The sequence below is a fragment of the Alligator mississippiensis genome, chromosome 2 (assembly GCF_030867095.1).
Source record: "Alligator mississippiensis isolate rAllMis1 chromosome 2, rAllMis1, whole genome shotgun sequence".
Taxonomy (NCBI): Eukaryota; Metazoa; Chordata; order Crocodylia; family Alligatoridae; genus Alligator; species Alligator mississippiensis.
Window position 1 is genome coordinate 70,640,694 of NC_081825.1, and position 24,307 is coordinate 70,665,000.

Here is a 24,307-nt window from a genome sequence, read left to right on the forward strand (position 1 = left end):
AATGGCTTTGGTAAATAACTGCCTTTGTGTTTTTTTTAGAAATGACTTGCTAAATTGTAAAGATGCTTTTCAAGGTTTACACCTTTTAAATCTGTTTTATGTTTACTTGTTTTTTCACTAGTTTGATATGGTGACTCGCATACTATATTGGTAGTTATCTTTGTTGATATGAACTAATTTGAAGTTCCTGTTGCCAAAGTTTGGTCCTTAACTTATTAGGAGATCCTTCTGGCTGGTAAAGTTCACTAGTTCCCACAGGACAACTGTAGGAACTAGTGAAACATGTTAGGATCGGAGCAGAAGCATTTAGACCAGGTTTTTTAAAAATGATTAGTGTTTTGGGGGGGGGTTGTTTTTGTTTTTGCATGGCCTAGTTTTGGGGTGCCCAACTTGAGACAGGTTTGAAGCCTGATCTTTTGGGGGGGGGGGGGGGTTTCCTCCTTCCCTCTCCCCTTACCATGTGTGTGGTGCCCTCCTGACCTCAGTGCCCTGGGTGGTTGTTCACATCGACCACCCATAAGGCTGGCTTTGTGAGGGAGCATAACTGTAAAGGCACCAATTAGTAAGCTCTTGCTGCATGGCCCCTGGCTTGTACTGATCAGGAGGGTGAGCTGATCAATCAGAGGAGACAGCTTTGCAAAGTGTCAGTTTTTGTCCATAACAAATTCTACTGTTCCCTTTCTAAATAATAGATATGTCTATGAAAGTATTTACAGCATGTACTCCGTATGTGTGTCTGCATCCTGATGATCCTTTTTAAAAGCTGAGGTGACTTTATGGGGCCTGAGCTTCAGATGTAGGTGCTTGGCACTTCTCAACCCCATGACGATTGGGCATTGCAGATGCTCAACACCTGTCAAACACAGTTCTCCAGTATTTGTGGAAGTCTTGCTTCCAAAAGTGTTCAAGCTAAATAGGTGGCCTGATTTTTCAGAGAGGCCAGGCAGCTTCTATTAAAGTCAGTGGGTTGATGGTGGCTGGCACTGCTGATATTCAGGCACCCACGTTCAGAAATTCAACTTTGTATTTCTGTCTAAAATAAACCAGAGAACTGTAGAAAAATAACTTTTATTTACTGTTTTCATCTGAATGCTTTTTCTTTCACATTTTTAAGCTTTTCTACACTTGGAGAAGAAAGAGCAGCAAAAGATGGTCATTGATCCACCATCTAAAGGGTCAAGAAAAAATTACTCTTTCACAAATGAGGAAGTAAGACAAATTGATCGGGAAAACCAAAGGCTCTTAAAAGAACTGTCCAGACAGTCTGTAAAGCCAAGGAGCAAAAGTGCCACAATGAAGAAGTCTACTCTCCCACCTCCTAAGTTATACCACAGTGCCCTCAACAGGCAAAAGGAACAGCAGAGGATTGAAAGAGAGAATCTGGTAAGTTATGAAGTATTATAGTTTTGGATTGGTGAAGTGGGAAAGACTACCTGTTTAATGCTAACCAAGCTATTAAAAGAGTATTTGAAGCATCTCATTCAAATTTTTTTCAATTTTATTGTGGGAAGTTGTGGCGGTCGAGTGGCTTGCGGAGCTATGGCCAATAGCCCGAAATGGCAGGTGGGTACTTTTGACTGATGGAGCGGAATTAGGCACCAGAGCGTATTGGTTGAAACAAGATTATTTACTTACACCGTTGATGGACACAGTACAGGTAGAGAAACTGGCTTAGGTTACGGTTACAAATGCGACGAGAGCTCTTTGACACGAACGAAACGAGATGTCAGTGAACGGCTTATTGAGCATGCAGGGACAGGGTATGTCAGGTAAGTCGGTGACAGGGATTCGGTGGGTGATCAGTCCACCAAGTCTACTCCAAGGTGTATGTGGAGTTCTCCAACTTGGGCGGAAACTGCTTTAACTTTTATATGGTCCGTAAGCCAATTACTAGTCGCCAGGTAGGAATAATTTGGAACCAGCCAATGCGTGGCGCACGTTCAAACTATGCAGCCATTGGACTTGGCGGGATTTTCCCCCGTGCTGGAATTTTTCCACTATGATGTAATAGCGGAATTTCCCACTGTGGTATAGGCACCAAATCAATGGAATTTTCCACTGTGCCATAGGCATTCAATTGCTGGGTTCTGACATGCCCCCTTGCCGATGGCACAGTTGGAACTCTTATGTTTACAAGCCGGTTAAGTCGTCATCGTTTTGTTCGGGAGGCTTATATGGTAAACGGATATATACAAAAGCTGATAATGAAATAAGTTTGTTCTTAAGGTATTGTACAAAACAACAACCAACGCAAACACAAATGCAAATACTAAAAGGGGAATCAACAAAGTAATAAGGGGTGTTAAGAGGTTTAAAAGCCACAAAGATGCATCCCAGTACATTAATCATTCTCCCTTTGTCCCATTTGGGGCCTGTCCACTTAGTCGCGGTGCGACCCTCCGCTTCTAAATTTTCACGGAGCTGGGTGATCAGTTCATGACTGTACGACTGGGGTGCCAGGTTTGGACAGTTAAACTTGTCAGGGGGGGTGTCCCTTACCCGCCCTCTCGTACGTGTCGAATACAACAGGCAAACTCTTGGGCGGGGGTCGGGTTTGCCGCGTCTGTCGCCTTTACCCGCACCAAGGACAGTGTTTCTACTTCATCTCGTGGTCTGTACACGACCCGTGTTCCGCACATAACACACCCGAAGGAGCTTGGGCCCAGTTGGGCGGCCCACTCCCTTCTGTCTCCCTCTTCTCCTCTGAGGGAGAAATAGCCAGCGACCAAATTCGAACTCCTCCTGCCTGCCTGATGATAGGCAATGTGCGCCCGTAGGTCGTCCGAGTCGGACATTAGGCAGTCCACACTGCGCCATGGGCAGTGTTTAACTAGTCCCAACTCCATCATGTCTTCCCCGTATCCTGTTCGTGACGCCATGTGGCAGTCGAGTGGCTTGCGGAGCTATGGCCAGTAGCCTGAAACAGCAGGTGGGTACTTTTGACTGATGGAGCAGAATTAGGCACCAGAGCGTATTGGTTGAAACAAGATTGTTTACTTACACCGTCGATGGACACAGTACAGGTAGAGAAACTGTCTTAGGTTACGGTTACAAATGCAACGAGAGCTCTTTAACACAAACGAAACAAGATGTCGGTGAACGGCTTATCGAGCATGCAGGGACAGGGTACGTCAGGTAAGTCGGTGACGGGGAGTCGGTGGGTGATCAGTCCGCCAAGTCTACTCCGAGGTGTATGCGGAGTTCTCCAACTTGGGCGGAAATTGCTTTAACTTTTATATGGTCCGTAAGCCAATTACTAGTCACCAGGTAGGAATAATTTGGAACCAGCCAATGCGTGGCGCACGTTCAAACTATGCAGCTGTTGGACTTGGTGGGATTTTCCCCTGTGCTGGAATTTTTCCACTATGATGTAATAGCAGAATTTCCCACTGTGGTATAGGCACCAAATCAATGGAATTTTCCACTGTGCCATAGGCATTCAATTGCTGGGTTCTGACAGAAGTCTGCAATCATGATGTTGATGTATCATAAATTATACTGATACATCAGTGACAGGAACTGAAAAATGTTAGGAACATGGAATAATATCTAGACACTTGCATGCCACTATAGCATGTGAATGCATAATATTCATGTATATTTGATAGGAAAATGTACCTTTCCTTGATAAAAATGGAACTGTTTGCAGGATGTGAAATGCATTTAAAATGATACAGCATTGGTGTCTTGTATTGCTGTTCCATCTGAGGGGAATAACAGCTTCTGTGTTAACTCTAGTCAATATACCGTATCACCATTCTAATTCAACAAGTACAATTTCTTTTTCTTTAAGGCCAGGAATGAAGAAGAAAAAAACTTGAGCAATGAAACCCATTAAACACACAAAGAGCAAAATTTAAACTATCAGAAATAACTGAGTGTATAGCTAGCAGTCATTTTCAGTAACTCTAGCGCTCTTCTACTCCCATCATGTTGAATCTGTATGGTAACCATGGTAACATTTTAGTGGCAAAGAGAAATTTAGTTTTAATTGTAATGTGGCCGTTGATAAGGATAGTCAAATAATAAATGCATAAAAGTACGATTTTTATAATGATTATCATAGTGTTAGGTATTAGTGAAAATTTTGACACAAGACCTGTTTTATAGACGTTTACAGCCCAGCAGGTTGGTTTTTTGACTAGTACTTTTGCCAGGCCTTGCACCATGATTCTTGCCTCCAGGGCAGCTACAGGTTTGGGGAAACCTGTTCTATGATTCCTTTGGAAGCTGACTTTCAAGCACTCCACCAAGTGCTCTTGCAAATGATTGAAGAAGAAAAAAAGGTTACTCACCCATTTTGTAGCTTGTTCTTGGAGATGCATTTTATGTGGCTGTTCCGCATCCTGCCCTGCATCCTGTCTCTTATGGAGTCACACTTCATGTTGAAGGAACTAAGGGAGCCTCAGGACGACTCTGCCCTTTATAGCCTTAGAATGGAGGCAGGAGGAATTATGTGGGTCATTCATGGCCCCAGTGGTTCATGCTGCAAGGAATTATTCTAACTTGTGTGCAGACCTTCATTGCAAAGGGGTATGACATAGCTAGTGTTCTGCATTTTCATTTTTTTATTTTCAAAAAAAAGGTTCTGGTAATTTTTTCAGGGTTTATCTTCCAAACATAAAAAAAGGGTTGAAATAGGGATAAAAGGAAGAAAAGCAAAAAAATCGGTTTAAATTGGGGAAAATAATAAATTTTGGGGGGGGTGGAGGCTAAGCATGCGTGCTTGCACATGCACATCCCCCCAGATGGGTTCCTCTCCTCCCCCCCCCCGAGACTTTCCCACCAGCCCCGGCTGTCTCCCTGCACTAGTCCCAACCCTGGCCCCGCACTGCCTGGGGGGCCCAGAACAGGTGGGCTGGGGTGGGGCCAGCCTCAGCTGCACTGCTGGGCCAGAGGCAACTGAGCCTGTGGGAACCCTGTACCCACCCTGCCAGGCACTGCCTAGCCCCGGGGCAGGACGTGATGGGACAGAGCTGTGGCTCGTTCAGGGGGCGTGGGGAGGAGGTGGCAGCTCCCACTGCTGCACAGGTCCCAGGAGGCATGGGGGGCTTGTGAAAAATGCATGTAAATCAGTGGAAACCAAATAACTTCAATAAAAAAAAAATCAGGTAATTTATCGGTGAAATTAGGTAAAAACCAAAAATGTAGAACACTATACACAGCTCAAGCAACAGCAGTCAGAAAATGAGAGAGTATTTCATTCTCATGGCTGCCTTTTTCTAGTTTTACTCCCCACAGATGTCCAATTTTTCCATTAGCTGGTTGATCCTCTGTTTGTGTAAGTGAGGACTGGTTAATCATTTTTGGCCATCTGTTCAGATTGCAGGCTGCTGTCTGAATTAGCAAGAAAAATGTAACTTGCCAGCAGAGGACACTCTTGATTCACAAAATGCATTGCTCTTGGAAGTCGGTCATCTTTCTCTCCCTCAACCTATTTTTGCCTAATGGAAAGAGAAACAGAATGTTACTAATGTTAGATTTATTTTTTTAATATCTGCTGGCATATAACTTGATCTGTATTGACATAAATGAATCCACATGTTTTGTGTACCTAGGTATATAGTACACATGCATAGGCTTGGCATGTATTCAACACCTTACAAACCTTTAGGTTGTTTTGTGATGTAAAAGCTACTAGTATGCATATATGTGTATTTAGGGACCTCAAAACTCAAGCGTGCAAGTACTTAACTTCCCAGTCCTTGATTCATTTATGCATAGGTTATGATTTGTCACAATTAAGTCATTGCCATTGATAATTATTAGGCTACCCATGAGACCATATTACCAGTTGATAAGCAAACAATATAATTTAAATTGCATTGGAAGCTTCAGGGGAATGGCCCAAAAATGAACCAGTGTGTTTTTTGACATCCTTAGAAGTGATTCTTTCCAAAACTGTGTTCCCATGTACCAAGGGAGGACAGTGTGGAATAACTTTCATTACTACTGATCACAGGTGCATAAGTGTTCTTTTTATCAGAACTGATATGCAGAGTACTTCTATAAACAGATTATTTTGGATACTTGTCCTGAGATATTTGCAGTCTAATTTAGGCAGATAATACACTGATAATATAGCATAATAACTAGAGGGCAGGGAAGATAAGAAGTAATAATGTCATGTTAACATAGGTATTTGGATGGTGTTTATATTAAGTGTTTTTCTTGTAAATAATACATTGCTTTTGGGCTGTTTACTTTTTGCTAGTAGGTAGAACAGGAGGAGGTAGCCCGATTCCTACACTGGAAAGCCAGACAAAGGCAATTTTTTTAGATATTTTACAAAAGAAAACATTGTCTCATGAACAGAAGACAAACTTTTGTGGATGTTGAGGGGAGCATGGATTTAGAGACAAATGTATGAATAGGAGGGGAAAATAAAGAGAGGAGCAAGTAAAATATACGTTGTAGTAGGGGAAATGCAAGGAGGAATTCTTGAGGTGTAGATTCTTGAAAAGAGTGCTTATCAACTCTTTCAGACTCAAGGCACTCTTTCATAACTTTTCTGAAGTTAGCAGTCCCCAACTAATTTCACTTGGTTTTTTACTATAGAAAAATAATAGAGTAATTCTTCTCTTGTGAGGAACTCAGACTACAACAGGTCAGAATATTTTTGGCACTATGGATTCCTATTTGAAACTTCTAGGTTTATCTTGGGTAGGTAGGTGTTTGCACACTTAACAGCACTAATACTGCATAGCATCCCCCATCACCCTTAAAAGGATCTTGTGAACCCCAGTAGAGAATCCTTGCTTGAGAACAAGGATTAGGAGTTTGAAATTTGGGAATAGAAGGCCAGTAAAAGGTGACATTGCTGAGAGTCTGTTTTTTCTCTTGCATCATTTTGGGGATGCTGGACAAGAATAAACTGAAAATAGAGACTATCCTAGACCTTTAAGTTATATGTATATATAAGTGAGACTGACACTGCTCAGTTGGCTCATTTATCCCTATCTGTCTTGGGGGAAATAGTAACAGAATGTGTTTGTCATCACAGGAGAAAGTAATTTTCTAGTGTCTTGAAGAAACTCAGAAGATTACATGCAGACAGAACCTCAGAGGCTAGGACACATGGGAATCTTTCTAGCACCTCAGAATTGAAGTATCTTTACTTTCTGAAACAAGATTGATTTGAACTTGAAGATATAATAAAAAGCTGTGGTTAAAGAGAACTTTGTGACAAAAGTCCAGTATAGATTCTAGTGGCTCTGATCATTCGAAATAACCTCTCTACCCCTCAGAGGAAGGAGTCTCAGCTACAAGCTCCTTCTTGATCAGGAAAAAATACCTGGATATTGGATTGCTAAACATGTCCCTGAATACCTGCCACAGACAAAAGTCAGTGACATGTTTTGTTAAGTTAGACAATGGATCTGTATAGGATAATTTGGATAAGGATCATTCTGCCTCAGGCAGTGGGGTTGAACTAGATGAGCTCTTGAGGCCTCTCCCATCCCTACTTCTCTCTGATTCTACGAACTAAGAAAAAGTATACCATCATAGCATTTAGTTAGCATTTGCAGCGGGGACCATTTCTGTACAGATCCTAGTTCAGGACTAGTGGTCCTAAGTTCATCAATAGAACTTATAGTAATTATGGACTGGCTAAATGCACTGCCATATACACTGTCCTCAGGGAACATTTTCGTTATTTAGGGCAGGGGTCAGCAACCTGTAGTCTGCAGGCTAGATCTGGCCTGCAAAGGTCCAATCTGGCAAGGGGGTGTGGATCAGAGACATATAGCAGTGACCTGCTGCCCATCTCTGCCATGCAGCCTTCCGTGCTGTTCTTTCACACGTGTACTTAACTTTCACTGCAGAATTTCTCTTTTCTGTTGGGGATGGGCATCAGTGTTGAGGATAAGCACAGATGGCTTGGCCATTCCAGTGTGTTGAGATTTGGCAATGAACACAGACAGACCAGGTTGCAAGTGGCATCCCTTGGTGGCAAATGGTTGCTAAGCCTCGGTTTAGGATATCTGACCGGTTGTCTTTTTTTGCTTAAGCTGCTGTTTTCCCCTCAGCTTTGTCATTCAATTTCTTGGTGGATCTTGATCAGAAAAAAAAGACTTTCTAGAGTCCAGCTAGTCTTATGGTATGTGGAAGAACCCTGGATTGGGTTTTACAACTTAATGCATTTAAAATTATGTAATATAGCCATAACAATGGAAGAAAGTTAGAAATCCATCCAGGCACAAGAACAAAAAGACATCCTTGAATTCACTATTATCATCTTTCTTCTCTGCTCTGCAAAAGGATAGTGTAGCTCTAAAGAATGAAATTAGAGAAGGCATAGTATAAATAAATTTGAACAGCTGTCAAGGCATGATGGTCAGCTGTTTGGGACTTTCATACAGTCTAGAGTTCAATGGATGGTGAAAGTGAAGCCTGTACAAGCACCTAAGAGCAACATAAAACAAGGAAAATAACGTTGTAATCTTTACACTGAATGTTCTGGGAGGAGGTATTTGTTGTTACTTGGGAGTTTTCTCCCTTTCAGAGAAAAGGCTTCAGAGAAATGTTTACTGAAGAAAAGTGCTGAGACTTGTGCTTTCTTATTTTGTTAAACACTGCACTACTAGCATTCACTTTAAGCCACGAAATAGCAACAATCTCTTACATTGTTTTTATTACTGTGTTCCCCATTTGAAAAGAATGTTTGCTTCAGTTTCTGGGGTTGCTGGCAGATGTTAAGGCAGTCACGTGACTGGGGTCCAGGGACTTTTATGCCCCATTCCCAGAATCAGGTGACCTGCCATGCCATATATGGATGGGGGGATAGGAATGGCGCATAAAATTCCCCAGAGCCCAGTTACATGACTGTCAGCTACTAGGTCTCCACCATGCTGATCCTGACAATCAGCTGATCATTGGGATTGAGCAGGGGGCAGCACCAAGTCCAGGACATAGCAGCCCTGTGGCTGATCCCTGAGATCAGGCAGAGGGCATCTCTAGGCCCCAGACACAAACCAGGGCTGCCCCTTGCCTGATCCCAAGGGTATGGTTTCCCACAACCCGATAGGCTTGTTGCTTGCCCTGCTGTCCCCTCAGGAGCTCCAGGGCAAGGCTTTTTAGTGTGTAGAGAGCCCCAGGGCTCCCCACCTGGTTCCAGACCATTGACAATTATCTGGTGGTTGTCATCTGGATGGGGCAGCCCTGGGTCTGGCACATGCCACACATTTGATTTATGACTTCATACAAACCAACCACAACAATGGCTTAACACGTGTCATGTTCATCATGCTATAAGTGTAAAATATATAATAACATTGATATTATTTTTCAGGGGAGGGGGGGATAACAGGGCAGTACATCAATTTGCTAAGTACTGACCTAATCCTGTTGATTTAAGCCTGACAATGGTAGGCTAAAATGGTAGCAGCTGCAACACATGGTTTTAAGAGCAATTAGGGCTATTAATTAATTTTAAAATGTGGGGGATGTGGATATATCTGTTTAACCTTGGATTCTGATCAGGACTATGACCTTTATGCCAAAAACGGTTATTGTGCAGGGTCTGATCCTGTAAATGTGGAAGTCAGTAACAAGACTTCCAATGATTGCAGTAGTATAGGATTGAGGCCACAGAGACTGAACCCTGGGGAAGAAGCAGGAATTGTAATAGAATTATTCAGGGCATTTTTCAGGACACTCTCTCAAAGAAAACATTATCTTAAAACTTGAGAGATTTAACTACACAATTGAAAGAAAATGCAGTTTACCATCTGTATGTGAGTACATGCTTAGTGAGGGACTTGAAGGATTATAGAATTGGTAGTAAAATGAGCCATTTAGTTCTTGGTCACTGATTCAGTAGGTCAGGCCTGCCATTTCAAATGTATTGGAGGATTCATTTCCGCATGCAGTAGGCCGCTGTCCAAGAGTCAGAATCCTAGCTGCAAATGGCACTGTTGCTTTGATACAATTCTCAGCAGAGACTTTTTATTCTTCCCTCTCTTAGCAGAGAGCTCCTTAGGAGTGATAGAAGTTGCTGTTGTCACCACAAAATGTGTACCTGTCTTGTATATAACAGAGTTTAAATGCCCAGTACTATTAATCTGTCTTTTTTCAGTTGTAAATCTTTTTTTTTCAGCTATAAATCTCTAGAATTTAGAGGGTTTTTTTGTCCTTAATGAACGATTAACCTTTTCTAAATACATGCATAAAATGGTGACTAGTTGTTTTGTTTGTTTGTTTGTTTTGCAGGGGAGGGGGTTATACATGTGTCGAAAGTAATTCTATATTTTTTCCTTTAAATCTTGAATAATATGGGCATGTGGAGTAAATAAATATATTAAGAAGCTTAGGGCTGCCTGCATTTGCATGATATTTCTGGTATGTAAGCTGCACAAAGAATTTGTGGAATTTAGGCTCACTGCATGCTTCCCTTTCAACAGGTGAAAAATGTCTGGTCCTTTAAATTAGCCTGCCTGCATACATTGTCAAAGTAAAAGTTTTAGGATTAGTGAATGTGAATGATTAATTTAGATTTCCTGTTACAGATCAAGATTCCTATAATTGAATAGGAGAGATGGTGGCAATATTGGCTCTAGCGTATAAAGGCTAGTCTAACATGTCATGTTTTGCAGCGGGCTTTAAGCAGGAGCTATTTCTAGCTGAAGTCCTTCCTTTGACTTTTGCTTACCAAGGTATTTCCACTTGACGATGAACTAACTGGCACTTATTACAAGCACATGTGACATACTGCATCAGAGCCAAAATGACTTGTCCTCTCTTGTGCTCTCTCAATGTACGTTTCCAGGTTCCCATACGCAAACTGCTGTATGTTCGCAGGCTTTAATTGCAGTCACACTGTGACAGGTGACAACTCATGACTTCTATATCTTCTCCAGCTGGTTGCTACAAAAGCAGTTTGCAAACAATAATACCCCCCCCCCCTTTCAGGTTGTGGGTTGCTGTTTTTTTGTTCTTGAGGAAGAATAAAGTAAAACTTAATAGTTTATACTGATGAATAAGATAGCATGAGAAGTTAATGCATAAAAAATAGCATCCTTCCAACTAGGGCTGTTGTAATACTTTGGAGGCTTCTCATTGCATTCTGCCGTGTACCAGTTGGTAGCATCTGTGTCACAGCCCTACCCGGTGGTGGTTGTGTCACTGTCAAACAGTGCATTCATGATTGTCAAGCCAGAGGTTAGCTAGCTAGCTGAGGAGAGTGTCCAAGTCCCATGAATTTCAAGAACTGAAGGTGAAGAGTGTTAAAATTACAAAGATGCTAAAATAACTTCTTACCCATGTTTATTTGGGTCCCTCTGCCTTTTAATTTACAAAAAAAGTGTCCTTGTTTTAAAATTTCGGAAGTGTCTTAATCTGGGCTTTCTAGCTTGAGTTGGTTATAAAGGATGTTGGAAGTGTTTGTATTGTATTAATATTATGTGTGCGCCTGTCTGCTCCTGATGCATTTAACTTTTTCTGTAACTAAATAGCAAGCATAATCAATGTTTGTGGAAAATGGACAATAACTTTAGAAGACCTTCTGGGCCCCTCTTACCTTACTGGAAGGACACTACTGATATCAATATCCACTTTGAAGTCAGCCTTTTCCCTCCTGAGGTCAATAGACTAACTGGTGGTACAGGCCCTCTTGAAGGGCTACATAAAATTGTTTAATCAAATTCAGAAGATGCAGAGTCGGGCAAAAGTTTTGGATGGATAAGAAAGATAGTCCTTGAAGAACAGATAAAGGCAGAGATAGCAGAGGTTCAGCCTGTCTTCCTGTCATTCCCTCCTCTTTCCTGCCATAGAAGGACACAACAATATTCTAACAATGTTGTGAAAAGCATAATTTTGTGGTTTAAAATATAGTTATATTCCATATATAATTAAAAGAGAGAACAAAACTCCAAACCAATGATGTAGAACCATAGGTTGGTCACCAGTGAAGTGATTCATATTGATTCTAGAGCAAATGCTTAATTGTAGAATGTTCTGGTTTGTACAAATCTGATCATTTTTGTGCATGTTTATAGCTCTTAATCCTTTTCATTTTCAAGGGGGAGGTGTGCATCAGAGCACACAAACACATTATATCTGCCTTTAAAAATTGGGGGTTTTTTTCTTCTCCAATTAAGGCTCTTCTGAAGAGACTGGAAGCTGTGAAACCAACAGTGGGTATGAAACGTTCAGAGCAGCTGATGGACTATCAGCGCCAGATGAATTATCTAAGTTCTTCACCATCTGCAAGACGAGGAAAGTCTGCATTGAGCCAGCTTAGCCCTTCAAGTAAGTGACTTTAAGGTGGTATGCCCCTACGTTAGATGTTTTTACTCTGTCCCTGACATGAGGATTCTAAAATAATGGTAATCTTGAATAATAATTACATTTTTTTTCAATAGATTAATCACATGGTGGGAGGGGGGGGAAGAAACATCTTAGCAACATAATTTATCTTCTTCATCCCTACATTCTATCAGGTTCTTTTGTTAATAACATTTCCACTGCAAGATTGTTTGTTTCCTTTACAGCATATGATCAAGTCCTTTGTTGGTGATACTTTTAAACTACTCAAAATGTTGGTTTTCTCTTTAGTTTTTGTGACATTTCCCAGAAACCATGGCGATGGCTGGTATAATAATGATTATAATAATAAGCCACCTACTACAGCTAAGATGCGATTTATTTGATCTCTAACAGGAGGAACTTCCAGAGCATCCAGTGTACCCAGTGCCATCAGTCGTAGGAGTGAGAGACCAGTTTCTGATTCATCCAGTGGGGCATTACAGAGACCTAAGCCCACTAACGTTCGTGCTGCTTGGTTATGAATTATTTCTACTTAGCCTAACATTCTTATTTGATCAGCAGATTTCGATTTCTAATGCTTTTGTAAATTCTTTGTGCCAGAATATTGTAATCTGCATCATTTGGTGATTAAAGTGCACTGCAGTATGATGTAATTTCTTGTAAATTTGGTTTTAAATGGAAAATTTATTTCTAATCAGTGTTTTCCGAAAAGACTATATTTATAAAAGAGAGGCATTTAACAGACAACTAGAAATTGCACAAACCTTTATTTTATTCTCAAAGCACAAAAGAAGTTCATATGTGATGCTAGAATGATATAGTTGCTGCACCTGGGACCCAAGATGTAAAACAAAAATCCAGTTGTTTTTGTTTTAATTTTTCAATTGCAATAAACTGTCAAGCATGTGCTTAACTCCTGAATTGTCCTAATTGTTCATTCTTATTTAAAGTTAGCTTTCAGAACTTGTAGGTCACGTAATGGTAGATCAGAAATGCTCCTTTTTATTGCTGTCTCCAGGACAGCTTCTGATAAAGTAAATGTGTAAGTTCCTTTTTTCTCCATTGATGTGAATAGAGTTTATAATTCAGAGAGGTGGAGACAAGACTCTTTGTAACAGCAGAAGTCTTCATGGTTAACTAGCAGTCGCACCACTTCTTTCATGTGGCAGTGTTAAAATATTGAAGGTGCTGGGTTTATTTTCTGATACTATTGCAGATCCCTCTTGCTCTGTATCAAATAGCATTCATTCAGGGTTGGAAGTGAAACTTTTCCATAACTTAAAGGAAGTTTATTAGATTTCGGGGAAAGGAAGGACCTGATGTATTGGATGGAATTATATGTTGGGTAGGAGAACAAATTTCAAGTACAATGCAGTTGAAACCTCTTAGCTTCAGTGTGTCAATGCCCTGATGCTATGTTGCTCCTAGGTGGCTGTTGCTCCTATAGTGAGAGTCATCTGAATATGTGGTAGATAAGAGCCCCTGGGAAGTGTCTGTTGCTTTCATCGGGTACTGCTGCAAAGGGGTGTCTGCTGGACTGGTATAAACTGTTCCCCAACCTGGGTATTGGACAGCATCAGGGCCTTGATTGGTACTATTTGCAAGCCTCTGCATATTCCTGTTAGTGGGTATAACTAACAGGAGCTACAGGAGATAGTTAATGAGAATAACATCTCATTTTTAAGTGCAACTGCCACCTAGGATTAGAAAAGAGGGCTAAGTAGAACCTTGGGGATGAATCTGAAGTTTTGCTCATGCATGTATCCAATGTAAAGCTTTCATGGAAGTACTAGTAGAATGCAGTATGTGATGTAGTTTATTTCCATAGCTAAAGGCAAAACTTTCACCAAGCTTTTTTTAATTGCTGGCTGCAGGAGTTTTTCATTAACAGCATGAATTATTATATGACTGTCCATAGTTACTACTATACTTCCGCTTGCTCTCCCCACTCCTTCCTGTGGAAATACTGGGAGTCCTTTTGTGTTAAACATGAAGAAAAAAAAGCTTTGTTAAATAATGTTGAGACCTAGACCTACAAGAATCAAGCTCATTTTTCTCCCCTGTGCTTGTCAAAGGGGCATGAAGTTCTTAATATTTAATATTGTTGTAACTTGATACAAAACATCATGCATTGTCATGGTCCTCTCTGATAACTTGATGAATTGTACAGGCTAAAGAAGCTGACTTTTGTGAATTAAATTTAGATCCTTGACAGTATTTTAATTCCATTTTTTAAACTTTTAAGAGTTGTGTGGCAAACAGCTGTCAATGAAATACTATTGTTCTTTTATTGAAACTGTAATGTATTTTTTGTATAGTGCTGCTGTAATTTGTACTAATGTGATGATTAAAAGTATTCACCATTTAAAGATTTTGATCTTGAATGTGAATATGGGGGTCACTTTAAATATGTTTAAATATTCATGTGAACTTCTTTCTTTTGAATTCACAAAATGGAATTAATCATCTAATCTTATTTATTTTAATTAAGGGAGTATTTGTCCATTTTATATTAGTAAATATGTCATTTCATAAGCTTCTCAGAGCACTTTGTTAGTCTGTTATCCAATTGAAAAGGACACACTGGGGGTGGGGAAGGGTGCTGGTTAAGTAAAATGGGAGAGTTTAGGAAGCATATCAAATAAGTGATGCAGTGCATTCATCTGTTTGCTTGTGTGGCAGCTTCTGGTTAGTAGGCCTGATGGACAGGTCAAATGTAATCCCCTTTTAACTGTAACTAAGTTTTCCTTTTGAAGGCTACTTTTTCTATACCTTTATTCCTTGACAAATCATATTTTCTGCGATGATTTCTGATATTGTTAGGGTTGACTTGAGCAGATCATCAAGTCCAACCCCCTGCCATGGGCAGGAAAGAATGCTGGGGTCAAACGACCCCTGCAAGGTGATTATCTAGCCTCCTTTTCAAGACCCCCAGGGTAGGGGCCAGCCATCACCACTTCCCTTGGAAGTTGGTTCCAGATCCTAGCTGCCCTGACTGTGAAGTAGTACTTCCTGATGTCTAGCCTGAACCTACTCTCAGTCAATTTGTGGCTGTTGTTCCTAGTTATTCCTGGTAGCACTCAGGGGAACAGGGACTCTCCTGTTACTCACTGGCCCCCCCCGGTAAGATTATAGATGGCCACCAGATCCCCGCTCAGTCTTATCTTGTGCAGGCTGAACAGGTTCAGGTCCCGTAGCCTCTCATCGTAGGGCCTGCCCTGCTGCCCCCTGACCATGTGAGTGGCCCTCCTTTGGACCCTCTCAATGCTGTCCACATATCTCCTGAAGTGCAGCACCCAGAACTGGATGCACAACCCCAACTGCGGCCTGACCAATGTTGCATAGAGGAGGAGGATCACCTCCTTGGACCTGCTCATGATGCATGACAAGGTGCAGTTAGCTTTACTCACTGTGTCCTCACATTGATGGCCCATGTTCATCTTGGAATCAATAATGACTCCAAGATCCCTTTCTGCCTCTCTGCTGATGAGAAGGGAGTTCCCCAGCATATTGGTATGCTGCTGGTTCTTTCTCCCTAGGTGCAGTACCTTGCACTTGTCAGTATTGAATCCCATCCTATTCTGATCTGCCCACCCCTGTAACCTGTCCAGATCTAGTTGTAGCCTGTCCCTCCCATCTAGTGTGCCCACCTCTCTCCACATCTTGGTGTCATCTGCAAATTTGAACAAGGTGCTTTTCACCCCCTTATCCATGTCGCTGATGAAGATGTTGAATAGCGTGGGCCCAAGGACTGAGCCCTGGGGAGCCCCACTGCCCACGTCCTTCCAGGTTGAAAATGACCTGTCCACCACCACTCTCTGGGTGCTGCCCTTCAGCCAATTTGTGACCCATCTGACTGTGTAGGCATCGACACCACAATTGCCTAATTTTTTAATGAGAATGGGGTGAGAGACAGTGTCGAAGGCCTTCCTAAAGTCCAGAAAGGCTATGTCCACTGCAACACCTGCATCCAAGGATTTTGTGATGTTATCATAGAAGGCCACTGGGTTTGTCTGACAGAACCTGCCCCTAATGAACCCATGTTGGTTGCCTCTAAGCATAATCTCCCTTGCTGGTCCCTCGCAGATGTGCTCCTGCATAATTTTCTCAAAGAGCTTCCCCAGGACGGAGGTAAGACTAATGGGCCTATAGTTTCTTGGGTCCTCCTTCCTCCCCTTTTTGAAAATAGGGACCACATTGGCCCTTTTCCAGTCCTCTGGCAGCTGGCCAGAGCACCACGAGTGCTCATAAAGCTGTGCCAGGGGTCCCGCAATAACCTCTGCTAATTCCCTCAGCACTCTGGGGTGGAGATCATCTGGACCTGCTGATTTAAACATGTCCAGCCCCACCAGAAGTTCCCAAACTAGGTCCTCTCTGACCCTAGGCCTGGCTGTGCCTCTCCTGAGTATGTCTGGGATCCTGGTGGGGGGGATGTCCCAGTCCCTGCTCAGAAAAATGGAGACAAAGAATTTGTTAAAGAGGTCAGCTTTATCGTCTGGTGCAATCACCAGATTGCCAAGCGTGTCCTGCAGGGGCCCCACATTACCCAGTGCTTTCTTTTTACTCCCTGTTTAAAAAAGGACTTCTTGTTATCTTTGATCCTGGTCGCTAGTCCTAGCTCTATCTCCGCCTTAGCCTTCCTAACAGCCCCTCTACAGTCTCGAGCAATGGAGGTATAATCCTCCTTGGTAATGGCCCCTCCCTTCCACTGGGTGTATGCCTCATTTTTAGCTTTCAGATATTCCTGAATGCCTTTGGTGAGCCATGGGGGGCTTTTGAGCACTCTTGTCCCCTTTGACTCACATTGGGACTGTCACCCTTTGGGCTCGGAGGATCGTCTCAAGGAATGACCACTCATCTTGGACTCTCAACTCCCCCACCCTCTGGGACCTCAGTGCCTCCCTGACTAATCTCCTTAACTCATTGAAATCAGCTCTCCTGAAGTCAAGGGCTACTGCCTTGCTGCAGGTCTTTGACACCCTGCGCTGGATGGTGAATTCCAGTAGGCTATGATCGCTATTGCCCAGGTGGTCAAGAATCTGCAGTCCCCTCACCAGGTCATCGCCTGTGGCCAGGACCAGGTCCAGCAAGGTATGTATTTCCCTTGGTGGGACTGTGCACCTCCTGGGTTAGGTGGAGGTCCTGTATCTTGGCTAGGAACCTACGTGAGTGTCCAGACCTGGCTAACTGCTTCTCCCAGCAGATGTCCAGGTAGTTTAGGTCACCCATAATGGATGTGTCCCTTGACCTAACTGCCTCCACAAGCTGACCTGAGAAATCCCAGTCCAGCTTTTCCCCCTGGTTGGGTGGTCGATAGTAGACACCCACCATTAAGTCCCTTTCCCCCGACCCACTTGTATTCTGACCCAGAGCGCTTCAGTCTGCCCCTCCTCTGACCCTGTGCTGTTTGTTGAGGATGTGTATTGTTCTTTGACATAGAGCGCCACACCCCCACTTTTTCTCCCTGTTCTATCCCACCTGAGCAGTCTGTAGCCCTTGGTGTTTACCACTCAATCATGGGTTGAATCCCACCAGGTTTCAGTGAGCCCCACTATGTCCAGGTTTGCGTTAGCTAGCAGGAGAGCAAGTTCCTCCTGCTTGTTCCCCATACTACAAGCATTAGTGTACAGGCATTTAAGACCTCCTATGGGTGCATGCACCTCCTCCCTGATCCCAGGACTATCCAGACCCCTGTCACTTACCTGGGTACTTGTGCTCGTCGCCAGTCTTGGCTGATCCAATAAAATATATCACCCCACAAAACATCCTTGTCTCTTCCTTATTTCCTGGACTGGCATGACTACAACATCACTCCAGCACTGCTTAACTCTCTTGCCAGGATTACCTGCCATTAGATACCTCTACTCTCCAGCTTTGCCAACATCCTTCATCTTTTCAATTAATGGAGAATTTGAGTCTTTCTGAAGGAAGAGAAGCACCCTAGCAGTGTAGGGATAGGACCTTGCAGGCAAGAAAGTCCATAGCATCCCAGGAAAAAACCTTGTTCCCTAAGGTGACAAATATGTAAAGTTCCTCATCTCTTTCCTACTCCAATTACAGGCCCAAACAATTGCAGTGAGAACACTCCTCACATTACTATAAGGAAAGGATAGCAGATAAGCAGAGGGAAACAGGGTAGGGGCAGAAAGGGTCTTTCCATTGGAGTATTCATCTGTCATTTGAGAGAGGAGCCATTCCTCATCTAGTGTGACTGTATATCCTCACAGTGTTCTTCAGTATTTTATCCCCAGGGCCTGAATTCGTTTAGTTTGGTTTGGTTTGGACAACTGGTACCTTCTATTGAAACTGTTATCTTGTGACCATGAATTTGTTATATTTTTATGTAAATCTAGCCATTATGATAATAAAGTAACCCATTCAAAAGGTAAGCTAACTGTAATCATCCCGGTAACGTTTGTGTAATTATGCAGATAGCCTGAAACGATTGCTTTGGGAAATGCAAAGTCTGTCCCATTCAGCATTATTTTTTGGAAGCAAATTGGAGAGGCATTATTCAAATATCCCATGCTAGTTTTTTTTAAACCAATGCTGCTAACTATTCCACTATTGACCAAAGTAGGTAAGAGAAAAGACAAGATCATATTGTGAAAAGTTGCACAGCCTTTTGGGAGCAACAGCATGTTTGTGCTGTCACAGTTGGATAGTGCTTGGGAGAGAAGCTTACTTTTCTCAGATCTGGCCAGTAGAGCCAAATGGCCAGAGGAAAGCAAAAAAGCCATTGGGACAACTGCACTGAGTCAAGGTTGAGCCATCCTGAAGAGTCCAGGAGGGCATGCAAATACCCCTTCATCACTGGCTCTGCATCCCCCTTAGGTCCAGAGTAATGATGCCCTGTTCTCTTCTGTGGAATGTGTGTCACCAGGTGATTTCCACTCTGACTCTTATATTTTGCTATTTCTCCTTTTGCTGGAGGCTGGCTGCAGACTTGGACAAACATCTTTGCATAGGTTATGTTCAGTTCATGGTTTTCAGACTTTCCCTTGCAGCTTTCCATGTCACCTCCTCATCCTGTTTCTCTCTAGTTTTTCTGTGCTGGCTTAGGTAAAGATGTGGGAATGGCATCTCTCTCCATTCAGTTTATACTATCAGCGTTGGCACTGAACTGTGGTTATTAGCATCGAACTGCAATGTACTGAAGAAGATATCCAGTTTTTCCTAATGTTAACAAAATTTAAGGAAATAATGTTCAGAGAACTAGCTGTTCAGATTGAACTGCAGAACTGCCTGAATAGACAGGAGTGTAGCTTTCACAGAGTTCCAACTTTCTTAATAATGCCCACAGAACCTAATTAAGATCTCAGTGATCGTGGGTAAAAAGCCTTTTTGTTGTTACATCAAGGTAGATTCTCCAGAAATTAAGACAACTGAATGGTAGGGATCGGCCTTAAACTTCTCTGCTCCTGCTTTAGACTATCAGCCAGCACTATAGAAATCTGGACAGTGTTAATCACTATCACTAAAGTTACCTTTAAACCCCTAAAGCAGAACTTACATTAAAAAAAAAAAAAAGCTGAAATTCTGCGGCAAGAGGGGAGCACTCTCAGTTTAATAGCGTGCTCATCCTCCTACTTCATTTGTTCTCCTTGACAATGTTTCCTAATTCTTTCTGTTAGAATCATCTAAATATTTGCATTAAACCCAATTTCCAATCAGTCATGAAGCAGAACCCACCCCCAGCTTCTTTACAGCACTATTTATCAACTCTTTTGCCTGCTTGCAGCAGACCAAGAGCATCTGTGAAATAACTATGTGACTTGGTCAGTGAGATAAAGTGAGAAACAGTCTATATAGTTAGGCTAAATTAATATAATTTCCTATATGGCAGTGTGCAAAGATAATAGCAACAGCACAAGTAGGTTGTATTTGAAAAAAACAGGATCAGAAGGACAGTTAGCCTAGAAAAAACATGATGTTTCCATCTCATCCTGCTCACCTATGAGGCAATTTGAATTAATTCCAGGGGACTTTTAGTGCCAACATTCACATTCTTGGTAAAGCTCTAGATGACCAAAGCAGATGAGCACGTGTCTAAATCTAAATGACAGCAGTGAGATTTAAGCACATATCTTGGAGTTCTGCTGAATGAGCCAGCTTCATAGCAAGCTCCTGGACATGAATATGTGTTCTTGTGTGGCCTAGAATCCTCCCCGTTCCATGTTATTTGCACTATACTGTCATAAAGGCATTCCTCTCAACCTCCATCGTCTGCCAACGTGGGTGAATCCACGAGCTTGAAAACAAGGTGGTTGCAAGTGACGTGACTGGTGCTGCAGCAGTGGCTGCAATCCCGTTCCCCAATCCCCTCCCTACAGGCAAATTGTGCCATGCCTGCAGCTCGTAGATTCATAAATTGTAAGGCCAGAAGGGACCTTGGAAGATCATCGGGTCCAGCCCCCTGTACCAAGCAGGGGACTTTTTTCAGTCCCTGAACCAGGTAAGATTCCCCTACTCCCTACTCCACTCCAGGCACCCCCACCCCTCTGGTGTTAAGTGGCAACTCTCCTCCCCTCCCATTCTCCCGTCTTCCTCCCCAGCAGAGGTTATTTCCAGTCATAGGAAGGAGGGACCCATCCAATGCCATCACTGTCCCTGGCTGACCTGGGAGTGTGGGAAGTCCCAGAGCTGCTTCTGACCCACTTCAAACAGGGTTGTGGTAAGCAGCTGCACAGCCAACTTCAGCCAAGGACAGCAGCAATGGGAGGGTCTCCCTTTCCAGTGCCTGCCCCCTTCCAGGTGTTCCCCTGCTGGCCAGAAGCAAGTGCTGGAAGGTGAGGGGGATGGACCACTTACTGCCACAGTCATCCCTGGGCCCCCCATGGTGCCCTCTGCACAGCCCATGCTGGCAGGGGAACCCTGGGGGGGGCAGGAAGGAGCAGGGACCCACACACTGCTGCTACTACTATGAAGACTGACACACTATGAAGACACTCCCAGAGCCTCTAGCCAAATCAGGACAGGAACAGCTTGGGGCTTCCCCCATGCCCAGTCAACTGGGGAGAGTGGCAATGGTGGGCCTCTTCCTCACCCATTTTCTGCTTTGTTCCCCCTTGTATTCTCTATCAGCCACACCTTGGACTCTGCAGGGGACCCAGGCATCTGCAGGGAACTAGAGCTGCTGGCATGCGAACTACACTGCTGAAGAGGGATGCGACCGCACCACTGTATGCCCCCTTCCCCCCGTAGTTCTACCCCTGCCTGCCAAAGATCTACCTTCAGTCTTTTCAATCTGCTCCTACCTTCATGGGCAAGGTTTTCACCCTCTGCTTCCCAGGTGGACTACAAAACAGGACCAGAAGGAGATGCAACTTGCAGAAGAGAAAGGATGGTTCCTACTAGAGAGGGTCCTAACATTCCAGAGTCCAGGTGCAGCCATTACGACTGTCATTTTAGGCACATTATTTTGTCAAAAATACAGTATACCCTAGATCTCAGCTACTTCCATTCATATAGGTGGAAAATAGCCAGCCTCCTAAGGCTTAGTTATTCCTATAGCCTTTCAAATACTTCACTAAAATTTGCTGCCTACTGCATTCACCCCCACATACCATTCATTACCTTTGCATCTTTCTGAAACATTTTTGACAGAATTGCAGAAATACCAGAAAGTACCAAAAGTGTTTGACTTTTTCACATGTACATTCACAAAAGTATTATTAACTTCTTGGATTTAACTTCAGTTGAAGATGGTGGTAGTGGGAGTAAATAGCATATATTACGTTCTTTTGCAGAACTAGGATTTAAATCATTTATGTAAGCCTAGTTTACATCTAAGCACTATTTTTCTTGATGGCTGTATAGCAAGCATAGACAGACATCTATTCAGATATGTATTCTACCTATTCAAATACTGTAAAGCAAATTTTTCAATCGTTGTGACTTATTTTCCAAGTAACTATTTTTGAATACAGGACTTGGAGCTCAATTTTACTGAGAGCTATGTACATACCATGCCTCAATTAAAAAAAACTAATTTGGTTCAGTTGTGTATACTCAAAGAATCTTAATTGATAAATCGAATCACTAGATAGATTCCTCTCCCTGCTCCCCAAAAGTGTTTCTTTTGGGAGACTTATCATGAAGCTGTCTTTATAGTCACCCTTTAGTATAATATTTTAAATTATAATATCATACCACTCCTTATGACTATTTCAGGCTCTTTCATAATCTCAGTGGGCAGGAACAGAACCATAAAATCCTAAATTATTTGATAAGCTAACTAATGTACCCCAAAACACAGTCATGAACACAGGATGTTCATAAGTACATCATATGCACTTAACTTTAAGCAAGGGTACTACTAAGACAGCAAATAACGGGCTGAAACAACAGGAGAAAAATGAAGTGGATTTGATTTATAAACCAATTTATTTTATTCTTTTAGTTTAAGTTCAATTGAACATTAACAGACTTCACTGGTTTCAATTTTTTGTCTTATGTGGAAATGTGCATGGAACTTCATCTTGAACATGTTTCAGTTTTCTGAAGTGTGTGTGAATTGTAGAATGAGTTGAAAACCTCATTCATACTACTGTGACACGTGAAAAAAGCTGGTGAAAAAATACTGGTTGAGAATCTATAACCTGGTGCTTATCAAGTACAAGGCCAAATAAACTTAGTATTTACAAATATTCTTTCTTAAATATAGTTTTGCAGGAGCAGCATGTTTTTCATCCATGTGCTGTGTATGCTATGATGCTGCTGAGTGGCTAGAAGCATTTACTGAAGTAAGTACAAACAAGTATTTGAAGACTGCCACTTCGAATAAATTCAATGTTCACATTATCAGAATCTGAACCAGTGTGCAAATCAACTGGTCTTCAAGAAATGCATTCTAAACATTGGAACAATACTTTATTGGGCATTTGGCAGGATATTAACTTTTATATATATGTATACATATACACATGTAGGTTGAAACACAAATGTATGAGGAATTTTAATACAAAATATAATTGTGATCTAGTGGACAACCATTAAATAACCTTATGCATCCTTATCTCTGAAGTGGATTTGCCTCATAACCTCCATTCTTAGTTTCCCTAGGAAATATGTTGTTGCCCATTAAATCACAAGTAATATATTACAAAATAGATCTGGAACAATTGAACCAAGTGGTTTTGTTTACTTTAGACAAATTTCTTGATCTCATCATACAATACTAATACGAAAGCACCTCCCATGCCTCTCAGCACATTGGACCAGGCACCCTTGAAGAAAGCTCTGGGTCCTTCATCTTTAGCTATCTTCTTCCAGCAATCAATTGTGCCCTTGTACATGATGTCAGCTATGGAAACATAAGTGTACAGGTAAGAGGCTCTTGAATCATACAAGCAATTCAGTTTCAGGTCTGTTTTACTAAAAACATTTTTAATGATATTAATAAAATAAGAATTTAAAATAGACAAGCAGCCCCAGTAAAGTACTTTTAATTCTCAGAACAAAAAGTCATCAATAGATTCATCACTAAGAAGTTATTTCAGTCAGCTTAGGCCAGTAAAATAGAAGACCGCTGGTTTTCTAGATGTAGACTTCCATGTCCCAATCATAAGGTAACCCTTACAGCAATGATGGTACAAGAGAAAACTTATCCTTACCTCCCTTTCTGCCAGACTGCATCATCATCCTACGTCGGACAGTGTCAAAGGGGTAGGAAACCAGCCCTGCTACAGCAGTGACAGACTGGGCGATCATCCAGCTCACTATGATATGCACATTCTTGGGATCAGGCATCATACCTGTCATCAAGGGCAAGTTGGCAAGGTCAATACAGAAAAGTTGGGGGTGGGGGGAAGAGGAAAAAAAAAAAAAAAAAAAATCAGCCCACCCTGGGACTCCTAACCCAGACTCCATTCATTCACAGAGCCTTATCAATGGCAAGTCAGTAGAACTTCTTTTGAAACCTGTACCTTCTGTTATGTCCCAGGCAGTAGCAATACAGCTGCCAGCCAGTAAGAGAGTGCTAATCAAAAGTTAGGGACATAACCTTGACTGCAACAGTTGCAGATCTGTTCTAGACTTG

General features: G+C 42.2%; 2 protein-coding genes across 4 annotated transcripts in view; one reads left to right on the forward strand and one right to left on the reverse strand.

The window, feature by feature from the left end:
• CFAP97 (cilia and flagella associated protein 97) overlaps positions 1 to 14,636 on the forward strand; it is a 42,506-nt gene extending 27,870 nt beyond the window's left edge. For all 3 annotated transcript variants that reach the window (XM_006276051.4, XM_014594847.3, XM_059721834.1), the window contains exons 4-6: positions 1,115 to 1,383; positions 12,099 to 12,249; positions 12,661 to 14,636. In XM_006276051.4, the coding sequence (XP_006276113.1) occupies positions 1,115 to 1,383; positions 12,099 to 12,249; positions 12,661 to 12,788 (548 nt within the window). In that variant the 3' untranslated portion in view covers positions 12,789 to 14,636. The remainder of the gene's footprint in view (positions 1 to 1,114; positions 1,384 to 12,098; positions 12,250 to 12,660) is intronic.
• An 8,477-nt stretch (positions 14,637 to 23,113) lies between these two features.
• The window catches only part of SLC25A4 (solute carrier family 25 member 4), a 3,659-nt gene continuing 2,465 nt past the window's right edge, over positions 23,114 to 24,307 (reverse strand). The window contains exons 3-4 of the mRNA XM_006276052.4: positions 23,883 to 24,023; positions 23,114 to 23,572 (exon numbers count right to left, since the gene is read on the reverse strand). Of these exons, the coding sequence (XP_006276114.1) occupies positions 23,415 to 23,572; positions 23,883 to 24,023 (299 nt within the window). The 3' untranslated portion in view covers positions 23,114 to 23,414. The remainder of the gene's footprint in view (positions 23,573 to 23,882; positions 24,024 to 24,307) is intronic.